Here is a 27,254-nt window from a genome sequence, read left to right on the forward strand (position 1 = left end):
GGCTCGGGCGCCAGGTCCTGCGGGAGCCCAGCTCGCCAGCCCAGAGGCGCAGCCGGGCAGCCAGGCGGGCATGTGGGCGGGAGAGGCGGCCGGCCAGCTGTAGACGCGCCCGCCAGCCCGCCCGCCCGCCGCACGTGCAGCCGCAGCCCCAGCAGCCGCGGCGGCGGCGGCGCGCCCGCTCCGCCAGCCAGCGTTGCCCCTACCTGCCCGCCCGCGCCCGCGCCCGTGCCCACCTGCAGCCATGGAGCGGGTCAGCGACGCGGCGGCGGCGTCCTGCGGCGGCGGCGGGGCCGGGGCGGCGGGGGCCGGGACCCCCGGCCCGTCGGCGGGCTGCTACACGTACCAGGTGAGCCGGCACAGCACCGACATGCTGCACAATCTGAACCAGCAGCGCAAGAACGGCGGCCGCTTCTGCGACGTGCTGCTGCGCGTGGGCGACGAGAGCTTCCCGGCCCACCGGGCCGTGCTGGCGGCCTGCAGCGAGTACTTCGAGTCCGTGTTCAGCGCCCAGCCGGCCGACGGCGGCGGCGCGCCCGGGGGCCCCGAGGCCGGGCCGCAGGACGTGGCGGCCGGGGGCGCGCCGGGCCCGGCGGGGGGCGCGGGGCCCAGCCGCGAGCTGGAGATGCACACCATCAGCTCCAAGGTGTTCGGGGACATCCTGGACTTCGCGTACACGTCGCGCATCGTGGTGCGCCTCGAGAGCTTCCCCGAGCTCATGACGGCCGCCAAGTTCCTGCTCATGAGGTCGGTCATCGAGATCTGCCAGGAGGTCATCAAGCAGTCCAACGTGCAGATCCTGGTGCCCCCGGCCCGCGCGGACATCATGCTCTTCCGCCCGCCGGGCGCCGCCGACCTGGGCTTCCCCCTGGACATGACCAACGGGGCCGGCCTGGGGCCCAATGGCAACGGCATCGCGGGCAGCATGCAGCCGGAGGACGAGGCGGCCCGGGCCGCGGGCGCCGCCCTCGCCGGCCAGGCCTCCCTGCCCGTGCTCCCGGGGGTCGACCGCCTGCCCATGGTGGCCGGGCCCCTGTCCCCGCAGCTGCTGGCCTCCCCGTTCCAGAACGTGGGCGGCGGCGGCGGGGCCGGCGGCGGGGGCGCGCCACCTCTGACGGGCAAGCGGGGCCGGGGCCGGCCCAGGAAGGCCAACCTGCTGGACTCGATGATGTTCGGCTCCCCCGGGGGCCTCCGCGAAGCCGGGATCCTGCCGTGCGGCCTGTGCGGGAAGGTGTTCACCGATGCCAACCGCCTGCGGCAGCATGAGGCCCAGCACGGGGTCACCAGTCTGCAGCTGGGCTACATAGACATCCCCCCGCAGAGGGTGGGCGAGAACGGGCTGCCCCTCCCCGAGGACCCCGACGGGCCGCGCAAGAGGAGCCGCACCCGGAAGCAGGTGGCCTGCGAGATCTGCGGCAAGATCTTCCGCGACGTGTACCACCTGAACCGGCACAAGCTGTCCCACTCGGGGGAGAAGCCCTACTCCTGCCCGGTGTGCGGCCTGCGCTTCAAGCGGAAAGACAGGATGTCCTACCACGTGCGCTCCCACGACGGCTCCGTGGGCAAGCCCTACATCTGCCAGAGCTGCGGGAAAGGCTTCTCCAGGTAAGAGGAGGCCGGGCTGCCCACCTGCCTCCCCAGCCGGCACCCGCGGCCCTGCCCCGCCTCGGTCTGCCTGGGGCTGCTGTCCGTGGATGCCCGTGGGAGGGGGGGATGCGGGAGAGCAAGGCCCCTTCACGCCCCTCTGGAAGTCCTTTGTGTCTCAGCTGGGCTCGGGGCCCTTCCAGGGGGGAGGGGCAAGCCTGGGCTGAGGAGCAGTTCGTGCTGGGCCTGTGCTGGGCGGTGCCTGCCAGGGCCAGGGGCTTTGGTTTCTCCTGGTCTCAGAGGGGCCTCCGTTCTGCGGGTGCCGCCCTGGGCTTGCTCCCCCAGCCTTCGCATGCACACATCTCACACGGAGATACACACAATGCACCCTGTGGATAGATACCAAACACATACACTTATGTGTCCATGTGCACACATATACATGCCTTCATGTACATACACAGCACACACATGTGATATGTGCTGTGGGGATGTACCAAACACACACATACGTGTCCACATACATGCACGCACACCTTAACATGCACACATCTCACACACAGATACACACAACGCACACTGTGGATAGGTACCAAACACATAAACTTATGTGTCCATGTGCACACATGTACATGCCTTCACGTCCATACACAGCACATACGTGTCCACATACATGCACACATCTCACACACAGATACACACAACGCACACTGTGGATAGGTACCAAACACATACACTTATGTGTCCATGTGCACACATGTACATGCTTTCACGTCCATACACAGCACACACATGTGATATGTGCTGTGGGGATGTACCAGACACACACACACACGTGTCCACATACATGCACACACCTTAACATGCACACATCTCACAGATACACACATTGTAATGCCTACACACGCACATACGTAACGCATGTATGTACACACTATGCATATGGACCAAACACGTACATGCACATACATGTCTTCATAGACACGAACATCTCATACAGATACACCCATTGTCATGTTTACACACACTTGTACACACAACACATGTGTACATACAGAACACACATATGCACACTTTGTATGTGTGCCAAACACATACATGCACATACATGCCTTCATGTACACACGTTTCCTACACATGCACATGTTTCATACACATACACACATTGTAATATTGACACACACATACACGCACAACATACGCATACGCACACATGCTATGTGTACATACCAAACACAGGCACATATCCGCATACATGCTTATACACTCCCACCTTCACATACTTACACACATGTATGCCTATACCCCCCCACGCACATGCACTCCCCTATACACGCACACACATATCCACACCAAACACATACACGTACAGATTCCCACATCCACACACACACGTACACACAGCACTGCATTCACACACATACGTAACACTCACAGTAGACACGCCTCACACATACAATATATACGTTCACACACATGCACACCCAATGTACATATACATGCACAGCCCCTCCACATACACACGTCACCCCACCCACGTACACCCCCCCATACACGTATACCCACGTTTCCACACCAAATACGCACGCACACACACTCCCACCTCTGCACACACACACAAACATCACATACACAGATATACATGTTATAATATTTACACAATAGGCACATACACAACGCCCACATCACACACACATGTACACACATCCTGACATGTATACACACTACATGTACATACACGCACCTTCCTACACACACACATACACACAGCTGCTCTCATACTCTCCTCTGTATTGGGATTGAGAAGCTGAGACCCGCTCCCGCCCCCCCCCCCCCCAAGCAGAGCTTATTCTTGGCGCCGGACCCTTGGCCTGGATCCCTAAGCTCTGCTGGCCAGCCGTGGCCTCCCCATACTCCCTGGGGCCCACCCCACAGATGGGACCCCTTGGGCCCGCACATCCAGCATGTGCCTTTTTAGCAGTGGGGATGAGGGACCCAGCGCTTGGGTGGAAGTCTGGCTGCCAGTGTTTGCTTCTTAGTGCTGAAGGTTTAGCAAATATTTAATCTGCCTGGAAGGTGGGGAGGGGGTTGTGTTCCTGGAGACGGAGCGACTGAGGGCTGGGGGGCCTCGGAGAGGGGCCTGTGTAGGGGTAGCAGGAAGCACGCTGCTATGCCCGCCAACCTCGAACCAGTCCTACCGGTTGTGAGGCCTCTGCCCACCCGCCTCCCCAGACGTCAGGTTTAACGACTCGAGCTGTACCGTCGTCAGCGCTCCCTGGTCTGGTCGGCCATTCTCCAGGGAGTGAATTCCAGCCCACGCTCAGGGATTGGCTGCAGACTGGAGGAGCAGGGGGAGGGGAGCCCTGAGTTACCAAGGTGCTTTGCTCTGGGACACTGAGCGTATTTTCCCCCCACCAGGAAGGTGGGGGTGTCTTGCTTGGCCAGCCCCAGCGGTTGGGGGGCTTCTGGCCGGAGGCAGAAGGAGGCAGTGTCAGGGAAGCCCGTCTTCCCCTTCTCCCCTGGAGAGGATCGGCTTGTGGGCCTGGCTGGGCTGCCCTCTAGGGGTGCTGGGAAGTGGGGTGGTATGGCCCCAGGCCTCTCTGCCCTCCTTCCCAAGAGCCCCCTTTGAAGGTCTTTGTTTTTCCCTTTCTTTTCAGGCCGGATCACCTGAACGGACACATCAAGCAGGTGCACACATCTGAGAGGCCTCACAAGTGTCAGGTAGGGGCTGCTGCGGGAGAGGCCTGCAGGGCTGGGAATGGAGCGGGAGAGGGGGCCGAGGCTGGTGTCACATTGTCTAGGGTGTCTGGCCGTGCAGAGGCCGGGCCGAGAGCCAGGAGCTAGCCGTTCTGTGTGTGTGCGTTGGGGGGTGGGGGCTGGAGGGCGCAGCCATCCATCCAGCTGGCAGATGCTTTGCACGCCCCTCTCCTCTCTCTCGTGACCTCTCTCTCGCTGCCGTGACCTTCGGGGCTCCACCTCCCTCAGCCCTGCCCCAGCTGCTTGGTGCTGGGGCCCATCCCAGCTCTTCTCTCCGCTGCTTGGTTCCCCCTTTCCTAGTGTTGCTGGTCTCTTGTGGTAAACTGCTCCTCTGCCGGGGGTGCTCGCTGCTCCTGGCTCACAGCCAACTCTCAGTCATCTGTGGTGTGAGGGATGGCTTGAAAAAAATGGGGCCCTGAAGGTCACCCCAAATCCCTCAGCTCTGTTTCAACTTGTCTGGACCTCCTCCCCCGCCATGGGTTCTCGTTCCCACTGAATGAATCTCAGCAGTAAAATGGAGGAAGAGAAGGGTCAGAGAGGGTCAGATGACCCCCCCCCCCCCCCGTTGAGAGCCTCCGGACCCGGGTGATTGAGAGTTGACTGTGTCATGGCAGAGAGCCCCTCCCCGCCATCCTCCCTACACCCTGGGAATCTCTGCTTGCCGGGGTCTCCCCAGCCCTTCGTGCCTTCTCTAAAGAGCTTTCAGGTCGATAGGACCCTCTTCCTCTCCACAGCCTTGCCAGGTAGGTTGCTGGAGTGTTGCTGTCTCCCTTTTGCAGTTAAAGAAACTGAGGCACAGAGCTGGGAGGTGACTTGTCTGTGGTCACCTGGTTAGGAGAGTGTCCGAGCTGAGGCTCTGCCCCCGAGTCCAGTGCCGCATACCCTCTGTTGTCATGCCTCCCTGGAGCAGAGCCGGGCCTGGGAGCTGGCCGGAGAGTCCCTGGCCGGGCATCTGGACGCTTTCATTGTTCGTGAGCCCTTCTTACTCTGCGGAAGTCAGGGCCCCTGGGGGTCTGCACCCACAGGCAGCTTCAACTTCTCCCCTTTTCCTGTGGGCTCATCCCCCTTCCCCCTGGGCAGTCGCTCTCAGAGGATCCCAGGAGGAGAAATAAGGGGTGAATCCACCATCTTCTTCCATTGCCATGGTTGGCTTCAGAAAGGTAGAAGGAATTTGGGCTTTCTTCAGGCCTAGTGCCCCCAGTGGGAGTTCCAGCCCCTCTTCGTGCCTGCTGGGGTAGGGTGAAGACCTTGCAAAGTCGGTGTCGTTCAGTTAGATCTCGGAGGGTTGAGCCACAGGAGATCTTAGGGACCGTCGGAGCCATCCCCGTCATTTCGGGCTCGTAGGGTCTCTGGTCTAGAGATGGGAAAAAGCCTCCAGCCCCCCTCATTGCAGTTAGGCAGCCACTGAGGTAACTGGCCCCAGGTCGCACGTAGAGGGCATGGAGCAGAGCTGGGCTTCCCTTCCGGCCCAGGCCTCTTCTTCCAAGTGGAGTGTTCTTTGGAAGGAGCGTGTTTCCCTATAAGGCCCCTCTGGTGGGTGTAGTCTCTTATCTCGGCCACTTTACCGCCTCTGTGCCAAAGGGGCAGTCGATGTCCTCCAAGGGCGATGAGATTGAAGACGGGAGCTGGTGACTGCCCAATGTGTGGCCTGCAGATCCCGCTGCCTCCCTCCCTAAGCACACCCCGGCTCACTAGTGCCCTGTAGCCACGCCTCCCGAGGGGGGCTCAGGGCTCCTGGCCCAAGTAGGAGACACCCCAGAGGGCAATGGGGCACTGCGCCTGGTGGCCGGGAGGTAACCTGCGCTTTCTGCCCTTTTCCAGGTGTGGGGAGGGAGCAGCAGCGGCCTGCCGCCCCTGGAAACTCTGCCTAGCGACCTGGCCTCATGGGACTTTGCCCAGCCTGCTTTGTGGAGGTCCGCCCACCCTGTTCCTGATACCGCCTTTTCCCTTTCTTTAAAAAAATCCTTCCAGGCCCTTGATAATCTGGGCCCAACACACTCCGGCAGTCATCTCTTCTGCTCCGCTCCACCTGGCTACTTGAGGCAGGGCTGGACCACCCCAGAGGGGAATCGGGCATTTGCCCAGTGGCCTGTGGGATAACCTGCCCCTCCTTTGGGGCATTTTTCCTGGGGTGGGGAGAGGGAGCCCCTTGGGAAGTCAGCCCAGCGCCTAGCGTCTGTCTGCTTCCCCAGGAGAGCTCCCCCTGCCCCAGCTGAGAGCTGCTTCAGTTCATTTTTCTCTTCCTGGGCGGGGTGGGTTCTTCCCCATATCGGGGCTTCTTGGTTTGTGGGGAGGCTCCCCACGAGGCCCCCTGGAAGAGGTTCCTCCTTTCCAACGTTCCGAGCCCAGGGCAAGGACTTTGCTTTAGGTTGGTCCATTGGCTTCTCTCTCCTCTTTGGGACTCTTGGCCAGTTTTGTTGAGGACTGACGGTCCTCTCGGCATCAGGCCCCGTGTCTCAGCTCCCTGAGCAGCGCTAGCTGCTCTGAAGGTCAGCATTCCCACAGGACCAACTCCAGGAGGCAGCCACCCAAGATGCCCGTCTGTGTCTCCCCGAACCAGCTAGCAATGTCATCCATTGGTCAGGGCAGCAACTGCTCACTGCCACCCATGGGGTGGGGTCTCTGGGAGCTCCACCACCTCCTGGCAGTTCCTGACTTTCCCCCAGTAAAGTGGGCCTGTGGCTTCCCTCCCCTCAAGTCGTTTCCCCCTTTCATCTCTGGCTTTAGAGTTAGACCCTTGGGTTCTTGAGGTTTATTCGGGCAGGAAGTAGATGAACAGTCTTCAGATTGTGGCCGACTTGGCTTTGGGAAACTGATAATGTAGACCCAGAAACCTAGGATTCCATGCTCTGCCTGCTTTTCCTGGTGGGTTCCATGAAAATGGCATCCACCCATGATAAAAGTTTTCATTCTAACATTGAAGCCTTTGTGTGTTTTGTCTCTGGTCTTGGTGAGCGAATCAATGGGCCTTGGTCTCTCCACCCTCCTTAATCCAAAGTACTCGTGTGTACACACACATACACACACACACACACACCCGACTCCTGGATCAAGGACACTCAGGTCTTCCAAACGCCTGTTTCTCTCTCCCTCCCCCACTTCGGATGGCTTAGATGTTCACTCCAGATATGACAGGGCCCGATCAGGCCTAGGGTTTGATGGAGGCCGCAGGTTGCCAGCATGGGCTGTAGTGTAGATGGGTGTTGTTCTGTGTTTTGTTTGGCCTGGCCTTGTCAGTGAGCAGACATCACCGTGGCTCTGGCATCCGCCTCAGAGGCCCAGGATCTGAGGTTGAGAGATGAGGCTCCAGGACCCGGGAGGCCAGACTTGGGGGGGGGGGCGCTGCTCATAGCTGTGTCCTCTGATGGTCCTAGACCCATGGGCTTGAGACCCCCAAAAACCTCCCTATCATGAGTCCAGTGGAAAGATTGTTCCACTTGGATCAGGAAGAGTTCACATGCCACCTCTGAAACTTACTAGCCGTGTCACCTTGGGCAAGTCCCGTGATCAGGCAGTCTCAGGTTCTTCATTCGTAAAATGAATATAAGAAGACCCCAGCCCCTCCCTCACCTCATAGGATTGTTGTGAGATAGTGTCTGTAGAGTGCTGTAGGAAGTTATTAGTTTGGAAGGAACCTGAAGCCCAGAGAGAGGAGACGAGAGAGACAGAAGGAGAGAGGAAGGGAGAGAGAGAAGACAGAGGGGGAGAGACAGGAGGGAGAGAAAAGAGACAGGAGGAAGAGAGAGAGGAGGGAAAGAGAAGAGATAGAAGGAGAGAGGAAGGGAGAGAAAGACGGGGAGAGAGAGGAGGGAAAGAGAGAGAAGAGATGGAGAGAGGAAGGGAGAGAGAGAAGAGACAGAGACAGGAGAGAGGAAGGGAGAGAAAAGAGACAGAAGGAAGAGAGGAAGGGGGAGAGAGAAGACGGGGGGAGAGACAGGAGGGAGAGAAGAGAGAGAGAAGACAGAAGGAGAGAGGAAGGGGGAGAGAGAAGACAGATGGGGAGAGAGAGGAGGGAAAGAGAGAAGACGGGGAGAGGGAAGAGATAGAAGGAGAGAGGAAGGGAGAGAGAAGACGGAGAGAGGAGGGAAAGGGAGAGGAGACAGAAGGAGAGAGGAAGGGAGAGAGAAGAGACAGAGGGGGGGAATGAGGAGAGGGAGAGAGAGACAGAAGGAGAGAGGAAAGGAGAGAGAGGAGACAGACAGAGGGAGAGGAAGAGACAGGGACAGAAGGAGAAGGGAGGGGAGAGAGACAGTCCGTGGCTCCTAGGGCTACTTGGCAGCGGTGCCGGGGCTGACCTGCGGAGCTAGAGCCCTGCCCCTCCTCCCTTGGGCTTCTGGTCGAACTGGGGCAATGCTGTGCCTCTGCTGCCCACAGTGCATTTCTGAATGTCTGTTGACCAGGTTCAATAGGCTTACGCCAGGGCTCTATTTAAAAGAGTATGAAACCGAATCTGGGAGGCTAAGCCTTGCATCTGGCCCTGACCCATCTCATCTGTATGTTTATGGGCGTGTCTAGACCTCCCAGGCCCGGGGTGGAAGGGCATGGCCCTGCCCTTGCCTGTGTTGGCTTGGCGTAGGGGGTGGAGCCCTGCCTCTGTCTCTCATTGCCCCTCTCTGGAGTTCAGTTTCCTTCTCTGTGAAATCAAGGGGTTGGCCTAGACAGTTTCCATGGTCCCTTCAGGCTCTAACTCCCCTGGTTTATTGGGAAGAACACTCCTCCAGGTGGGTGCATCCATTCTCTTCACTTCCTCTTACTGCAGCAGGCTGGACCAGACCAGGGTAGAGGGGGAGGAGGGTCCTGCTTGTACCAGCTCTGTCCCCAGCAGACTCAGCTGCCATCTTGGACTCTTAGGGTCGACCCAGGCTTGGAGAGATGCGGGGACCTTTGGGAGAACCCGAGCTCAGGACAAACCTTCTGGCAGTCAAGCCTGGCCCTCAGTGGAATGTGGTGGGCTTCTGCGTGCAGAGGCTAGACACCCCCTTCTTAGCTGTGTGACTCCGGATAGGTCATGGCCCCTTTCTCAGCCCCCTTGTGGCCTCATCTGTGAAATGGGGCTAGTGTTAGGTCACAGTTGTACAGCGCCTTACACGTTGTAAGGTGCTAGCGATTGTTACGTTGGAGGGCTCACGGGTCGGACCAGATGGTCCCTGCCAGCTCTCACGGGCCGTGCTTCTGGATTCTGGGACTGGGGGAGGGTCCCTTACCCCTCCTGTTGTCCTGGATGTGCCCTGCCCTCTCTTCCCCCTGCTTCTGTACCACCCCAGGGACTTGGGCAGTAGGGAAGTGGCCCCAGAGCTCCGTTGCCCTGTTGGGCTGCTTTGGCCCCTGTGGGATCCAGCCCCACCCACCCACCGGACTTCTTACCTTCACAGGGGCAGGCTGTGTGGGGAGAGAGCCACGGGCAGTGAAGGTGGGTGCCGACCCTACGCAGAGGAGCCAGGAAAGGAAGGGGTTCTTCCTTTGATACATTGTCCCAGGCATGTGTGCCCTCCACGCCTGCTAGCCATGGGTCAGGAATCCTAAGACTTGGGCCTTAAGTTCAAGCACAACCAATATTCCTGGGGTCCCTCTAAAAGCCCACTTTGTTTCCTTCCTGTCTTTGGGATCCTGAGAGCCTGCCTAGGTCAGAGGCCTTTCCTCCTGGTCCCACTAGGGCCTGGCTTCCCAGGACTTGGCAATCCTTCCTTCTTTGGGGGGACTCTCTGGCCCCAACCCTCCCCTTCTCCCTCTCTTTCATCATCCTTTCCTCTTGGATGAGGCTGCCAATGGCTTTTTCTTCTCGGCATCACTGCTGGCCGGGCTTCTGGATACTTGAAGGGAGACCCCTGGGGGTATTTTGTTTGCCTCAGTTTTGTCCTCTGAGTCCCCTTGTAGGCCTAGGACTCTGACCCTGTGATCTCCTAGGGCCCGATGACCCATAATCGATTTTTCGGTGAAATGCTACCTAGCCCATGCTGACACGGAAGGGGGAGCTGGGGAGCATCTTGGTGCTACAGTTTGATTGGGAAGCTGGTGCGCCATGGTCTCCAGGCAGATCTTCTGTCCTGGAGAAGCCAGGATATGGGCGCTGTGTTCAGGTGTCTGGAAGGGCTGTCCAGGGAAGGAATAGACTTGTAATATGTCGCCCCTGAGGGCGGAACCAGGAGCAATGTGGGAAGTGAGAAAGAGGTTTAGGCTGAATGTGAGCAAAGGCTGTCTGTCTCGGGAGGTGATGAGCTCCCTGTCCTCCAAGGTATTAGAGGCAAGATGACCATTTGGGGACATCATGGTGGGGTAGGGGTGGGGACCCCTTGGGTTCTTTCAGCTTGGAGATCCTGTGATAGCCAGAGATGTATGCTCCTTAACTGATTCGATTTCCAAATTGTGTTTTGCTTAGGCGAGTATTAAATTTACTTTGCCTTCTCTGGTGATTGGTGAGTAGATGGGGGCAAAGGTGTGGCCCAGAAGGGATTAAGACTCTGGCCCTGTTGCTAATCCACCTTACTGAGAGTCCACCACCATCTTTAAGTAGTTACACAAGATGCTGATGAGCCCGTGGCCTTTGGAGGATGCTCACCAGCCCCAGCGAACAAGGAGGCCTCGCCTTTGGCTCCAGGTACCGCTGAGCAGAGGCCGCAGCTGAGGAGTGACTCACTGCGCGGGGAGGCCAGGGAGCCCGATGTGCCATTTGTGGTCTTCATGTTACACCTCATATGTGTTGTCACTTCCCGGCTCCTGCCTGTCCTGCTCTGTGGTCAGGCCCAGAAACCCCCCAGGGTGGCTGCCCTCCGTGGGCACTGCTCCCCTGATGGTCGGGCTGAGTGTTCCCAGGTCCCCTTCACTCTGGGCTCTTCGCAGGTTTTCAGATACATCTGGGACCGTGAGCTCAGCGGCTTTTAGGCCAAAGGCACTCACTAGCTGGGTGACCCTGGTCCAATCATTTCCCTGGCATCGAGTAGGGTCCCTGGGTCTGAATCCTGCCTCGGACGTTTCCCAGTTGGGTGACCTTGGACAAGTCCCATCCCCTTCTGGGCTTCAGCTTCCTTATCTGTCAAATGAAGCGGTTGAACTCAGTGCCCCCTAAGACCTCTCCCAGCTCTGGATCTGCGATCCTAGTGACCTTGAATTTCTGCGGGGCCCTTTGGGAGCCCCTTTTGGCCAGTTCCGTTGCCCAGCTTCTTTCCCTATTCTGGGCCTCCGGAGGGGCTGCTGCCGCTGTCCCAGGGCTACTGGTACCAAAAAGAATAGTAATTTTTCATTCCCTGGACACTGTCTTTGATCAATATTTAGTAAGCTGGGGAGGGGGGTGGGGCACTTTCCATGGCCGCTGTCTGTGTAACTGGGCTAGCTGTTTCCTCTCTTTGGGCCTGGATTTCCTTCTCTGTACAATGAGGGGGTTGCACTCGGTTGTCCCCAGGACCCTTCCGGCTCGGATGTGGTGTGTTTTTTAAGCTGAGGCACCGGTGCTGCCTCTGGGCCAGGTGCTGGTGGCTGATGTTTGCCCATCCCCTGGAGGGGACGGAGGGGACTGCCCTGTAAGGATGTTTGGCCTTTGGATTGAAGTAGGTGTCTGGAGACCCAAGATCTGGGTCGGGCTCTGAGGAGCCAGGTGGTCTTGGGCCTAAACTGTAAAATTAGGATAACACCTGCCCTGAGTAAGACCTGCCATGAGGGGTTAGGAGAACCCCATAATATCATGGCTGTGAATGTGTTTGGGGACCTGTGTAAAAGATGGTGATTTATTTGGGTATTGGTTACACTTTTTGTTCTGATCAGATGAGAGATTTAGATCAGGCCCCCCTGCCCAACATATCTAAGGCTACAGCTGCAGATATAACTCCATAACTTGCTGTTTTGGGGGCCCTAAACTCCTGACTCTGGCATTCAGAGCCCCTCGATCCAGTGCTTATTTATTTATTTATCCATTTATTTATTCATTCATTTATTTTTAGCATTCTTTTTTTAAAAATTTGAGGTCCAAATTCTCTCCCTCCCTTCTCTTTCTCCCACCTATTGAGAAGGCAATATGATAACCATGTTGCGCGCACACACACACAAAAGCAAGAAAAATAAAGGAAGTGAAAAAAGTCTGCTTCCGTCTGCATTCACTTCATCAGTTCTCTCTCTGGAGGTGGACAGCATCTTTCATTTCGAGTCCTTTGGCAGTCTTAAATCATTGACTTGATCAGAGTAGCTGAGTCCTTCGCAGTTGGTCATTGCACAGTGTGGCTGTTACTGTGTGCGCTGTCTTCCTGGTTCTGCTCACTTTACTCTGCCTCAGTTCATGTAAGTCTTCCTAGGTTTTTCTGAAATGGTCTTGCTCCTCATTTCCTATAGTACGTTAGTATTCCATCACAATCATAGACCATAGCTTGTTCAGCCGTTCCCCAATTGGTGAGCATCCCCTCAGTTTCCAATTGTTAGCCACCACAAACAGAGCTGCTAGAAATATTTTTGTATGTGTGGGTTCTTTTCTCTTTCCCTTGGTCTCTTTGGGGTACAGACCTAGTAGTGGTATTGCTGGATCAAAGGGTATAAACATTTTTATAGCCTTTTGGCCGTAGTTCCAAATTATTCTCCAGAATGGCTGGACCAGTTTGCAGCTCCACCAAAAATGCATTGGTGTCCCAATTTTCCCACACACCCTCCAATATTTGTCATTATTTTTTTTTTTGCCATATTAGCTAGTATGATAGTCGTTTTAGAGTTTAGAGTTGTTTTAATTTCCATTTCTCTAATTGATAGTGATTTAGAGCGTTTTTTCATGTGACTGTCGATAGCTTTGATTTCTTCTTCTGGAAGCTATTCATATCCTTTGATCATTTGTCAATTGGGGGATAGTTTTTATTTTTATAAATCTAACTCAGTTCCCTATATATTTGAGAAATGAGGCCTTTATCAGAGAAACTTGCTGCAAATATTTTTTCCCACTTGCCTCTTTTTCCTTTTAATTTTAGCTGCATTGGTTTTGTTTGTGCAAAACCTTCTAAATTTCAAGTCATCAAGATTGTCCATTTTATTTCTTGTGATCCTCTCTGTCTCTTATTTGTTCTCCTATTTCAGAGGACTGTAGCTTTAGAGCTGTCAGGGCCAGCCCCCTCATGTTATAGAGGTGCTAACTGAGACCCAGAGAGATTCATCTGCTGGACTTATCTGAATTTGCTATTCAGACTAGGCCCTGTGACTCCAGGTCCAGCAGTGTTTCCATTGTACACTTTGGCATCTGTGACTCCCACTAAGCTCTGCCCTCTTCTTCCCCAAACCTTTCCCCTGCCTTTGTTCATGCCATCCTTCCTTCCTCTCCTCATCCTGTTGGTGCTGTCTCTCCTCCTTCAAAGCCCAGCCCAAATGCCGGGAGGTCTGCCCTGATTTCCCTCCTCAGGTTTCTCAGGACACTCAACTCAGATCTCATCCCCTTGGATTCAGTCCTGTTGCCATCACTTTCAATGGCAGCCAGGGGGCACCATGGTACATAGAGCGCTGGATCTGGAGTCAGGAACACCCAAGTTCAAATCTGGTCTTAGCTACTTACTAGCAGGGTGACTCTGGGTGAGTCCCTTTAATCTTTGCCTGCCTCAGTTTCCTCAAATGGGGATAATAACTGCACCTACCTTGCGGGGTTGTTGTGAGAAATAAATGAGATAATGTTTGTAAAGGGCTTTGCGTAGTACCTGGCGCATAGTAGGTGCTATCTAAATGTGTATTCCCATCTCCATTGTATGTTTTTATTTCACTCTCCCTGGTGTCATGGTTTTTGCCTTTCTTTAGGGTTTTAGGGTTTTAGAGCAGGCCTGTACCCTAATCTCTCTTTGTGTCTCAGGTGCCTATCACAGTGCCTTGCATACACCAGGTGCTTAATAAATGCTTGTTGGATGACTGAGTAACTATTTGGCAGATGGCTTTGGGGAAGGTGGTCTTCACCAGCTTAGGTTCGTGGCCTTCCCACGTAACAGGAAGCTTCCCAGGCATGTCGTGGGCTTCAGTGACCTCGAGTTAGAGTTGGGGGTCCCGCCTCTGTTGTCTCCCCTCTCCCCAGCTTCCCAGGAGCAGGGTCCCTTGCGGTGGTACCACCAAGCCCACTTCTGAAGTCCACATAATAGGAAGCAAGCTGAGAGGGAGGGACGGAGAGCACGGGTTCCCTAAGAGACCGCTTCCCCTCAAATTCACCCAGATTGAACACAACTGAGCTTACTGTGATGATGAAGGGCAGCTAGGCTGCTCTCTGATTAGAGACCAGGCCTGGAGTCAGGAAGACACGAGTTCAAATCTGTCCTTAGACACTTACGAGCTGGGTGACCTTGGGAGAGTCACTTTGCCTATACCTGCCTCGGTTTCCCCCTCCATAAAATGGGGATAATAAAAGCTCTTCCCTTCCAGGGTAGTTGTGGGGACCAATGGGGTAATACCTTGTAAAGTGCTTAGCACAGTGCCCAGCACATAGTAGGTGCTTCATCGAGGCTAGGTGACTGACTCAAAAGCCACCGTATATTTACTCTTTAGCGGGGGTCGGAAGAACTTGACAACTATTAGATGGGGACAAGCGCCGGACCTGTGACTGAGGGGAGAGGAATCTCCCTCTGCCCATGTAGATGGGCACCTTAGCAGTTAGATGACATAGCCAGGATGTGTCAGGGAAGGGATTTGAACCCAGGTCTTCCTTGTTTCTAGGGCCGGCTCTTTACCCACCATGAAGCGCTGCCTCTCACAACAGTAATAGCTGACTGGCACTTAGGTATCACTTTAAACAAAGCGCTTTGAAGGGGATCGCACAGGATTTTCCCAGCAGTCCTGGGAGGTAGATGAGGAAACCGAGTCTGTGAGCAGCGACTCCCGCCATCCCAAAATGGAATGGCCCGCCTCAGTCCCCATCCCCGCTCTTGGGGGAGGGGATCCAGAAAGGTGGGCCTGGATGGCCCTACTATGCGCCAGGCCCTCTCCTCTACCCAGTGTAGACTGACCAATGAAGAGGCAGCTTAGGAGCTGCTGGGAAATGGAAATTCCCTCTTAGCAGTGCGGCTTCTCCCCCCACCTGCACTCTGACCTCTGACCTTCCTGGCTCCCCCAGCTAAGATCCCACCTCCCACGGGAAGCCTTCCCCATCATTTGTCTGTACCTGTTTGCATGTTGCCTCTCCCCTTAGAATGTGAGCTTCTTGAAGGACCAGGACCCAGCAGTAACAGCAACATTACTGGTCCAGGGGTGGGGGCCTTCTAGGTCCTGGGGTGCGGCCCTTTGACTGGTCCACGTTTTACAGAAGAAATCCTTTTGTTGTGGGGATTTGTTCTGTGAAGTTTGGGTTCAGTTAAAGGGCCACACTTGAGGGCCACGTGTCCCCACCCTTGATTGGTTATTCTCAGCAATAGAACAATACTAGACACTTACATGGGACTCTTGAGGAAACATGCCATCCCCACGCAGAGAGAGAATTGATGAAGCCTGGACGCAGATCAGGGTGGGAGAACTTCACTGTCTTTGTTTTTTGGCTTGTTTTTCCTTTTTCTTTTTTCACACCACGACTTATGTGGAAACATGATGTGACGAAACATGATGTCATTGCTTAACTTCTTAAGGGTGTAGGTGAGAGGAGAAGGGAGGAAACTTGGAACCCAAAAGTTTTCAATATGGGTTAAAATTTGCCTTTACATGTAATTGGAAAAAATAAAATACTATTAAAAATAAAAACACAAGAAAGCATAGAAAAAGAAGAATGGAAGCTCCTTGAGGGCTGGGCACTTTGCCTCTTTGCGTCCCCGTTACTTGGTGCTGTGCCTTGCTCTTAGTAGGCACTTAATAAAGTCGATGGATTGATTAGCATTGCAATTTAAAGTCTTAAAAAAACTGCCTTCCTAGGGGCACTGGATTGGAGCCTTCCATTTAGAGTACAAGCTCCTTGCCGGTCCGAATCGTTTCATTCTTTGTATTCGTATCCCCTGTGCCTAGCACAGTGCCTGGCATAGAGAAGGTACCTGCTCCTTGATGGAGCAATTGGTTGATTGCTGGCTGTAGAGATGGTTGTATTCACTCTCCTACACTGCCGTTTACTGATTGATATAAGAAAGAAGGTGTCTCTGCAAGACAAGTGAGGTATTCTTGAGTCTTACTGGAACAGCTGTCTGACTTTTGGGACAGTCAGTCTCATCTGGGTCCCAACCAAGCTATATGTAAACACTCCCTAAAGTCTAGCGTGTCCCGGGGAATCAGGAATCCTCCCCTTGGTGAAAAGAGGTGGGCACTCACCCTTATTCTCTTTCCCATCCACAGACCTGTAATGCTTCTTTTGCCACCCGTGACCGCCTGCGCTCCCACCTGGCCTGCCATGAAGACAAGGTACCCTGCCAGGTGTGCGGGAAGTACCTGCGGGCGGCGTACATGGCGGACCACCTGAAGAAACACAGTGAAGGACCAAGCAACTTCTGCAGTATCTGTAATCGAGGTAATCTTCCTGTTGTCTGGCATCCTAGCGGGTGGTGGTGAGCATGGGTGTTTGAAATAGGGTTCATGTCGCCAACATCCCACCGCATCCCTGGCTCCCCCAGATGCTGCTCTTCCTTCCCACTGGACAGTAAGCATCTCCAGACCCTGGAGGCATGGCCTGGCTTCTGCTTCCTGCTAACCGCTTGCTCACTTGGTGTTGGGGGGCTGGGAAGGGAGCGGCGTCTCTCCGCGCATTTGGTTCTTTATGTCTTTTTCGTGGGTGTTGGGGAACTGAACAGATGCAACCAAAGCTGTAAAGATGCCAGTCCATTTGTGTGCTCTAGGTGGCAGGATACATGCATTGAAATAGCAGGTTGCCCGGGAGGCAGTGTATGCTCGGAGATCACATGGTTCTCCAGTGATGGTAGACTCTGACTTTCTTCTAGCCAACTTTCTGGCACCAAAGGGCCTCCTAGCCAGAGATCTCGGGGGAGTTTGGGATGGCAAAGACTTTGGGGCATAAGTAAGTGGAAAAGAACCCACTGAGTTCATTGTATCCCATTCACAGTGATTTCTTAGTTGTACAAAAATACCCCATTTGAGTTGATTTCCTTTCCATCTCTCTGGATGGCCATGTACCTGGCAAAATTCTGATAGACACATGCTCAGAGTGGGCAAGAACATCGTGGGGGTTGGGGGATTGGGCCAGGAGCTTCCGTTTCCCAGCTGTCTCTCTTGGTTACTAGGCTGGGGGAGGAGGGATATGCATCTCAGATACCTAGGGACCCTGAAAGAATCCAGAGCGGCCAGTGGGGACCAGTTGTGTTGAAGGATGCTAAAAGGCCAGTTATTTGTGGTGGTCGTGGTGGTGTTGAGGGATATGTTTGGAGCCCCTGAAGCTGGAACAGATGGAGCTGAGCTTGGGATATTTTCCTCAAAGGGGACGTATCCAAAGGCTCCCACAGGATTTAAGAATGGTGGGCATGGCAGGGTCAGGGCAGGTGGGAAGAACACTGGACTGTGGGCTCAGGAGATCTGGGTTCTCATGTTGGCTCTGCCATTTACTTGACCCATGACGTGGGCAAGTTGCCTCTCTGAAACTCAGTTTCCTCAGCTGTAATGTGGGGATAATAATGCCAGCCCAGCCTCCCTCACAGAGTTGTTGTGAGGATCCAAGAACTGTACGGATTTGAGAGCAGACTTTGCACACTCAGGGCTCTACAAACAAGGTATTGTCATCATCATCATTATTATTATTATTATGGGAGAGGGTGTGACTTCTGGCAGTCCCTTAAGCGAGCCAACCTTGTGATCTTTGGCATAAATATCTAAGGAGTTTCCCGATGCTTCACAGATGTGAAGTGTTGTTGTAATGACAGCCCCCAACAGAGGGGCCGAAGGGATAGCACACAGATGCTGATCGCTCACAGTCTGAGGTCACGATGGCACTGTAAGACGTCACAGTGGTGGGGTAGTCACAGCCAGGGAAATCGGAGCATCACCTCACTGGCCTCTAGGGGCTGATGCTTTTCTTCAGATGCCCCTAAAAGGAGAACCTGGCTAGAGCTGATTGCAAATCCATCATTTCCAGAAAGTCAGGAGACCCTCAAATTATTGGGCACCTCCTTGAGGTGGAAGTGGTGCTTATAGGTAGGCCAGCTGGGCCGTACGTGGAGGCCAGGCCGTATGCAGATGGCTTAAAGTGCTTGGGGGGGAGTGGGGGCGAGACATTGAGTCACTGGGATTTCCTCCCCCCTCCAGTCAGACATAGTTTTCAGATGGTGCCTAAGCATCCCTTCAAACCCAGACAAACCAACTGTTGGCCAGCGTTTCCACAACAATCTTCCGTTGTCATGGTTCCTAGCATCTGGTAAACTTTGTGGAGGCCAGTGAGAGACGATGCTGGTCTTCCCAGGTGAATTGGAGCATCCTAGCTATTGTCTCCAGGACAAGGAGACCCCATGGAGCCTCATTAATGGACTCACCCCCGGACAATGAAGACCAGAGAATGGAGATCACAGAACCCTGGACCACAGACTATAATAGAACATGGAAAAAGCTAAACAGATTGGAAACAGACCTGGAGTGAAGAGGCAGCTAATGAAAACAGTTGACATTTTACAAGATTTCTATGATTTTCTCCCTTAGAACTGGTAAAGAGGGTGTCGTGGTTGCTGGAACACAGACTTAGTCATTGGGACAAATGATTCAGAAACAATGAAATCGAAGACCACATTTTCTCTGAAGGGCCATGTTTGGATCCAGATTGCAGATGGCACGTCCTCGGGCCTCAACCCTGGGGCCAGGGGTCCCCTTTCTCCAGGGCACCAGAAGGAAAGTCGACTTTAGGCTGACCCACCCTGGGAAGTCAGAGGGACAGGGTAGGATCTAATTCTTAATCAAAGGAGAAGGAAAAAACCACTCAAAGCATTTGCTTTAATGTTTAAAGTTTGAGATTTGCAGAGTACTTTTACTTGAACTGGGATTCTTGGCTGGGTCCTTGTACGGGCATAGAAAAAAAATCAAGTGAAGGACGTTTGGCAGAGAGTGGCAGATGAGGCATCATCTGGACATGAGACGTTTTTAAGCTGTCATCCGTGTATGGGGCGACGCATTGTCAGTGCCTTCCCTGCTAGAGAAAGTTGGTGTAGAGCCTCACTTAAGAAGATACCCTGAGCCTAGCCATTCTAGAGAGTCGAGAAATGCATTTATTAGGCACCTGCTGTGTGCTGGGGATACCAAGAGTGGCCAAAGGCTGTTTTGGGTTGGCTTTGCGTCCAGGACTGTGCCAGCGTGTGTCGTAGAGACGATTTCTATGGCGTTCATTCTGGGGGTTTGCGTACATAGGGTCATGTCCACTCGCTCTGTTCATCAGGCAGGGCGGTCATCCCCGGAGGATGTCTTCTCCTAGGGGCCAGACGTCCGCCTGCCTGGTTCGGGGAGGAGTTGCTGCTCATGTTGTGGGGGGAGCTTGGACCAGATGACTTCCAGGCCCTTTCTAATGAATGCTGGGAAATCCCCAACATCCGCTTAAGCCTGTGGAGCCCAGAATTCTTTGGGGGCCAGGCACAAGAGGGGATTAGGGTAGCAGTGGGCTGGTGCCAGCTTCTGAGCCAATTGTTAAATACTCAGTCTGAGCCTTCATAGCTCAGAAATCAGCAACGCTACAAACCAGGACTTGCTTTGTTTTATTGATTGTCTAGACTTTAAAAAATGATGGAGACCATGTGAATGGGGCAGATTAAACTTAAAAGTGTGTGTACCTTTTTTTTTTTGAGAGCTGCTTGTTAAACATTTATCAGCAGCAGACCTCTGGTTCAAAGCCTGACGGACATGAAAGTCCCAGTTTTAGTTGAAAGCAAGTTGTCGAGAATGATGGTGGAGAAGGGGCGGGGGGGGGGGTGCTGGGGCGCCATGATGGAATGCCCTTTCATAAGGGTGGGGAGTTCTCCATGGAGGAAGCTGCGAGGCGGAGTCTAACCCATTTTCAGCATTGGAACAAATGAGTGGAGTTTTACAGCAGGAACGATTCATCCCCTATTTAGTTTTAACAGAATGGGGTGTGTGTGTGTGTGTGTGTCTGTGTGTCTGTGTGTGTGCACTAGCCCACCAGACAAAGGAAGATTTCTTCCTCCGGGGATTGCCGCTAGCCAGAGAAGCACCCTGAGTCCTCACTTGATGGCTCCCATCATGACCCTCTGACTTGGGAGTGTTGAAGAGCGCTGGTTGCCTCTCAGTGGAGGGTGGGAGAGTAGCCTGGTTTGGTGGCTGGGATCTTTGTCCGCCGCGTCAGTGCGTGAATGTCGCATTCTCCATTTCATGTGCCCCCTCGCTGCCAGGATTCTGATCCACAGTGCTCGCCTCCCACAAGGCTTTCTGCCCCAAAGCTCCGGGCGGGGCCCTTTTTCTCTTTGTCCCCTTCTGTCTGTGTCCCTTGTAGCCAAAGTCAAGACCAACCTAGTGCCCTGTTCTCCTGGAAGTTGCTTTAGCTCTTGCTAGGGTCTTCCTAATATGCAGAAGAACTCAAGGATTGGAAAAAGAAATAAAACCAAGCCCCTATGACGTGGTTTCAGTGGGCTCCCGTGACTTTGTTGTTAATGGAGGGAAGGAGCCAGGGCTTCCCAGATCTCCCAGCAGCGTCATTTCAACCTGGTTGGCTCCTCAGGGGCCAGTCACAAAAATAAGAAAGGACTGAGAGTGGACGCAGCCCCTTTCAGGGAAGGAACGGGGTGATCTGTGCAGCTCGACTCATGGGCTGCTCCATCATGTTTCCCCCTCCCCCCTTGCTTGGGTGCCTGCAGAGCTGGACCACAGATTCACTTCCAGTCCAATAAGTTTATCTAGTATCTTCGTGAAAGGAACTGGAGATAAGAGGTACAGAGACAAACCAGAAGTCCAGTGCTGCCCTCAGCTAGCATTCTGACTGTTGCTTCCAGGCCGATTTGTGGACCCACATATGACCCAGGCCCCAAAGCAGTGAGGAGATTTCATTCAGACCTTATTCGGTTTCTCCATTGAGAGCCAGTTTTATCAGACAAGGACCAGACACCAGTGTAAGATTTAGTCCAGCCCTTGGAGCAAGAGTTTCCAGAGCCCCACCCACCCATCCACCCTCCCATCCATTTATTCATCCATCTGTCAACCCCCCCTCCCCCGCCCCATGCCCTGTTGGGGCTACAAGAGACTTTCACCTGCCTTGCCTCTTCCTCTCCCATGATCATCCTCTTCCTCATCATCTGGCAGTGCCTGTTCAGCCTTTCTGAAGTGGACAGAAGGGCCTTGGCTATCTTTTCCTGCTCTCTTCCCTTTCATTTCTGCACATTTACCAAGCATTGTTCTCTCTTTTCCCCTCTGGCTGGGCACTATCCTCAGAGATGCCCTGCTCTCAGAGGGCTTCCATGCTTCTCCATCAGCACAGCCCAGGTCCACAGGCTCATGCACAGAGGTGCTGTTAGGGACCAGGTTTCTCCAAACCAATCCGTACGCTTCAGTGAGGAAGGTAGAAGTGCCGGCGGCCGTAGCACCTGGAGAGGCTGGCCATGAGCTGTCCTCCCACGAGCCCGGAGAGGGAAGTCCCTTACCTGGTCACACTGCCCCAAAGTGTCTGTGTTGGGCCCCCACCCAGCTGTGCCAGCGAGATTCATCAGGACGTGACCATCAAAATTAAGAGCAGATAATTGACTTTTCTAAGTCTGTATTGGGCCAGCCCTCAGAACTCTTTGGTCCTGTACAAGTGGGTTTGGTTGTTTTCCTGTGGTCATGTCTTATAAAAAAATCCTGAAAGTTCTAAGTGTAAACAAGCTGAACTGTTATTACTAGGTTAAAGGGACATGGTCACTTTACCCATCCCCACACCCTCTGCCAAAAAAATGTTTTTTTAAATCTTCTACAATGGCTAGACTTTCATAACATTCCGATTTGGAGAAACGCAAACCAAAGCCAGGGCCATTCCCCTGAGCTGCTGTTCCAGCCAGTATCATTGGACTCTATTTATCAGATGCTCCAGACAAACTGGAGAGAGCAGCGTGAGCTCGAGAAACCCCAGAAATCACTCGCCTCAGTATGGCTTTGGTTTCAAGCAAATGGCTGAAGAGTAGCAGCAGAGGGGCTGTCTTCATTTCACACTTTCTAGAGAGTCAGAGTGGACCTCTGAAGCCTCTCAGCTCTGAAAACATAACTCTGGTGTTGGAAACCTACAGGATAAAAAGACCTAGAAACAAAGAGATAACCATGTCCCTTTAATGTAACTTCCCAATTTTAAAAGTTCTTTGGCCATTCATAAGATTATCAGCGGTTAGTTCATAGTTATTTCCTGAGGTTGCCAAAAAAAAAACAAACCTTACCCCAAAGAAACAAAATCTCCTGACTGTGTCATAGGGAAGTAGGCCAGGGGAACTTTGCCCTTAAGGTCTGATCTCCTTTGGTATCCCTGGACACCAGAGGGAGTGTTTTTGCTTTGTTTCATTTTCTTAAAAAAAAACCCAAAAAACCCAAACTCCTACTTTGCTGGTTCTCAGACGCCAAGGCCGAATTAAGCAGAGATCCCGCCTCTCACCCCTGCCCCTCATGGAGGTTCAGCCCTCTCCGTCTCCCTGTGGAGGTCTTTGCCCTGTTTAAGGTGAACGAGGCCGACTCCAGCTTAGTGGAATCTGACTTGTTCCCCTCTCATTCTACAAGTCAAATCTCTTGGGTTAGTGACCGTTCTGATTTTTGACAGTCTAAACCAGCCCATGATATAGACAAGAAGGTTGGTTCTTTATTCAAGGGACAGAATAAGGATGGAGGTGTTTTGGCATCTGGTTTCTTCCAGCACCCAGATTTCATTGAGCTCTTTGCTCAGACCTGGGAGTCTTTGCTCTGCCCTCCAGGAGATTACCCATCTTGCCAAGGTGTTAAGGCCCTGCCCAGAATCTTGCAGTAGTTTCCAGGGCCCTCCCCATGCCTGGGACGCCTCTGGACAGACACCACTGCCCCAGCCTTGTCCACCTAGACGGAACTAGAGCCCCTCTGAGTAGCCGGGGCCCCTGCTAGCGCAAGCCCTGGCGGCCAGGAGCGTTCAGGGAAACAGAGGTCTCTCGGTGCTGGCGGCAGGATCTCATCTCCTTTTGTCTTGTTTAGGTTTCTCCTCTGCCTCCTACTTAAAGGTCCATGTTAAAACCCACCACGGTGTTCCCCTTCCCCAGGTCTCCAGGCACCAGGAGCCCATCCCGAATGGGGGAGCAGCGTTCCACTGCGTCAGGACCTATGGCATCAAAGGCAAGCGACTCCCTGCTCTGCACGCTGCTTGTCTGCGCAGATCGTGCGGTGGGCGCTGGGCTGGGCATGGGGAGGAGGGGCGGAGCGGGCCGGCTGCCCAGAGGCGGCCCCTGACATGAGGCCATTGAGGGCGGGCACCAGGCAGTCTCAGGCTGGGCCCTGGTGCTCGTCCCTCTGGGGGTTGTGAGTGAGGCTACTTGGGTCCCCCAGCCAGGCCCCACCACCTCCCGGCCCTCGCCTGCATTCTGCTGCCGCCAGCCCTCCCCTGCCCCGTGGCCCTGCGCCCTGCCCCCTCCTGCATGATAAATCAGAGGATGTGGCCAGGGTGAGCAGGGGGTCTGGAAGCACGGAGGCCAAAGGCTTCCACCCCGCCGGTGGCCGTGAGGTAGGCTCCTGTGAGGTCAGAAACGTGGGCTGCTGAAGCCTCCTCCTTCCCTAGGGCCTCCTGGAGAGCCTGAGGTCGCCCAGGGAGATGGGGAACTGCCCTTGTGGCTTCATTACTGGGCTTGTCCTGGAGAGATGCAGTCTGTTGTGGCCTCGCAGGTGAGCCCAGGGGCTCAGCCGGCCAGTCCCTCTAACCTGCCCGATCGATGGCACGCTCCGTGCTCCCATCAGGGGCTCGAGAAGTCCACGGCAGAGCCCTTGGGCTGGGGACTGTAGATCTGCCTTCTGCAGCCCCCTCGCGACCTTGGGGCTAGGCAGGAGAGAGGCGGTTGGGCCTCGGCACAGCCGGCTTCAGGGCTGAAGTCTTTAGGAAGAGGCTGAAAGGGCTTGGGGGGATGAGCTAGGGCCTTGTGGCCAGTGCTGGTGAGAGGAGTTGGTCTGGCCTTGTCTCTCTCCCAGGTTTCCCTGGGGGGGGCCGGGCCGCAAGCAGGTAGGGTCTGCACAGGTTGTGCAGGCAGGCAGGCGTCTCTTATTTGGAACAAGAAGAGCTGAAGTCAGAAGAGGCAGTGTGCCATAGTGTGGAGATCATGGGATTTGGAGCCAGAGGGCCTGGGTGCGAATCTTGGTTCTGCTTCTCACCAGCTTGGTGAGCTTGGGCGAGTTACTCCAGTTCTCTGGGCCTCTGTTTCCTCCCCTGTAAAATGAGTGAGGGGCTTGGACGAGATGATCGCCAAGGTCCATCTCGGAGCTCTCCATCCTAGGATCCCGTGACGGACCCCAGGGCTCTGGGCTCCACTTTCTTGGGGTCACTAGTGCTTCCTCTTCTTGGGTCCTTGGGGCCAGCTTGAGACTGAAGTGCGGGCAAGCCGAGCTTGGCAGGTCGTGCAGGCTGTTCCTGTCCCGTTAGGAAGTGGTGCTGGTCCAGGGGCACTTAGAGCCTCTGGGGGACTCCGTGAATGGTGTTTCTTGGTTGATGGCCTTCCTCTGTGTCTTTGAGCTGCGAGGTGGGCAGGCTGGGGCTCGAGGCCTGGCCCAGACCTGGCTGTTGACAGGTGTCGAGGGATCGTAGATTTGTCTCCTCTGCTCTCCATCCCATCGTCAGGCAGAGATGGGGACGAAGCAGAGGGCAGTGGGCAGAGAAGGCCCTAGCGAGGAAGGCGGCATCTCTGGGGGGTCTCTTGAACCCTTCCCTCACAGGTGCCTGGCCCACGGACTGAGCGGTTAGGCCTCCTCGGGGCCCTTGTGGGGCCACATCTGACTTGACTACCTGCTGGCCAGCCCCCTTCCCCTGCCCCCAGATCCCAGCCCATGCTTGCTAGTCTGAGCCCCTCCCTCCAGGAAGGGGCCTTTCCAAAGCCTGGCCTCATCTGTGTGTTTTGTCTTGTTCTGTTTATAGAAGGCCAGAAATGCTCACATCAGGACCCGATTGAGAGCTCTGACTCCTACGGCGACCTCTCGGATGCCAGCGACCTCAAGACCCCCGAGAAACAGAGCGCCAACGGTTCCTTCTCTTGTGACATGGCCGTCCCCAAAAACAAGATGGAGCCCGACGGGGAGAAGAAGTACCCTTGCCCCGAGTGCGGGAGTTTCTTCCGATCCAAGTCCTACTTGAACAAACATATACAGAAGGTGCATGTCCGGGCCCTCGGGGGGCCCCTGGGGGACCTGGGCCCCACCCTGGGGTCCCCCTTCTCTCCCCAACAGAACATGTCCCTCCTGGAGTCCTTCGGCTTTCAGATCGTGCAGTCCGCCTTCGCCTCGTCGCTCGTAGATCCAGAGGTCGACCAGCAGCCAATGGGGCCGGAGGGAAAGTGAGGCAGGCTTGTCCCCACTTACGCAGCAGCCAGATGCTGTGGATGAGGAAGGAAGTGATGTCATTGGGTTCTGTAGCTGAGAGAGTTTTCTTCATTTTTAATCCCCAGACTCCCCCCCCCCATCATCCCCTCCCCACCCCGTTCCTAAATGCTCTTTAGAGGTTGCTTCTCAGACCGAAGCCGCACGGGGAAGTCTGCGGCCGAGGACGAGGGTTAGGACGCGGGGCGGCCGCAGCCTAACACTACAGATGTCTCCGAGGCCACGCCTGGACCGGCTTCCCCCTGCTGGAGACTCCCTGAGGGACCCCGCCCCCGCGGCACCCCGGGGCCCTCCCCCCTGTCCTTCCCTCCATCTTTCCCTCCCCGACCTCCCTCCGCAGTAAGTTTCCCACCCACCTGCAAACACTGATCAATTCCCAGCTGTTCGGAAAGACTCCGGAAGCCTGTAGCATCTAGCAGACCGCGGGCCGCGATCCTCCTCAGAGACTCAGAGAAGCCGGGCCGGGGGCTCCGAGGCTCCCGGAGGCCAGGATGCCCAGCATCCCAAGCCGGCTCTTTTGGTACCTTGACCATCCAACTTGCTGTCGGGTTTTCCTTCTCTAATACCTGTTATTACTGTTATAATTTTTAGGACCTGTTGTAGTGAATTGCTACTGAAAGCCAGTCCGAGGGACGTACCGAGCTCTTTTTAAGCAGCAGTCACATTAGGGTTAGTATTAAATTTTTTTAGGCGTATCATGAATAATAACTTGGTTAGTCGATGGTTTTAAGTCTATGGAAGAAATAGTTTTATGCAAAATTTAAAAAAAATGCCAGTCTGGTCGGGGTGGTCGAAGGTTGGTTTCTATCCGGGTGCCCCAGAGACGGGAGAAGCCGGGAGCTGGGGACACTGTACCACTCGCTGTTGCGTTGAAATCCAGTTTTCCAAGTGCTGTGATGTGATCTGATCAGACTGTATTAAAAAAGTTAGTATGTTACTTACCCGTTTTGTCTGGTTATTGAGTCGGGTAGTCTGGAGCTTGGGGCGAGGCGAGGAGCCGCCGACCAGGTGGAGGGCTCCGGGCTGGGGGGAAGGCTCCTGGCTTGGGAGTCCCAAGGAGCTTGGCTCGGAATTCCAGATTCACTTCAGGCGCGTTATCTCAGGAGGCCGGCTCCCGACCTCCCCTCTCTTGGGCGTTCCTTCGACATCTGAATCCTCTGGTATCTGTTAGGCGATCCTGCCAGCCCTGCGGGGCCTCTGGGCAGGGTTCCGGGGGGCTGAGGCTAGATCTCAAGGGTTCTATGAACTTGGATAGGAAAAAAAGGACATCTTTCTGTTTTCACTAACCTTTGGTTTTCTTTTTAATGCTATGTATTTAAAGCTTTTTTTTTTTTTCCTGAAAAGGGCTTTGTAGGCTTCCCTAGACTGCTGCCTAAGGTGTCCCTGCCTCCCTGGTAGAGAGGGGTCCCCAGAATGTAGGCAGAATCCCCAGTTCTGATGAGAAGAATTCCACCCTGAAATACTTGTGTTAAAGGCTTGCTCTGGCCTAGACCATGTGCTTTGCACACAGGCCGTGCTCTTAAAGCTCA

The 27,254-nt window shown here is 54.6% G+C and overlaps 1 protein-coding gene across 1 annotated transcript; it reads left to right on the forward strand.

The window, feature by feature from the left end:
• The first annotated feature begins 241 nt into the window (after nt 1-241).
• Nucleotides 242-26,666, forward strand: PATZ1 (POZ/BTB and AT hook containing zinc finger 1). The gene is made up of 5 exons (XM_036759299.1): nt 242-1,602; nt 4,239-4,302; nt 16,579-16,750; nt 23,350-23,487; nt 25,268-26,666. The coding sequence occupies exons 1-5, from the start codon at nt 242-244 to the stop codon at nt 25,684-25,686; spliced, it is 2,154 nt and encodes a 717-aa protein (XP_036615194.1). The 3' UTR covers nt 25,687-26,666.
• Nucleotides 26,667-27,254: the final 588 nt, after the last annotated feature.

The sequence above is a fragment of the Trichosurus vulpecula genome, chromosome 1 (genome assembly GCF_011100635.1).
Source record: "Trichosurus vulpecula isolate mTriVul1 chromosome 1, mTriVul1.pri, whole genome shotgun sequence".
In the NCBI taxonomy this organism is placed as follows: Eukaryota; Metazoa; Chordata; class Mammalia; order Diprotodontia; family Phalangeridae; genus Trichosurus; species Trichosurus vulpecula.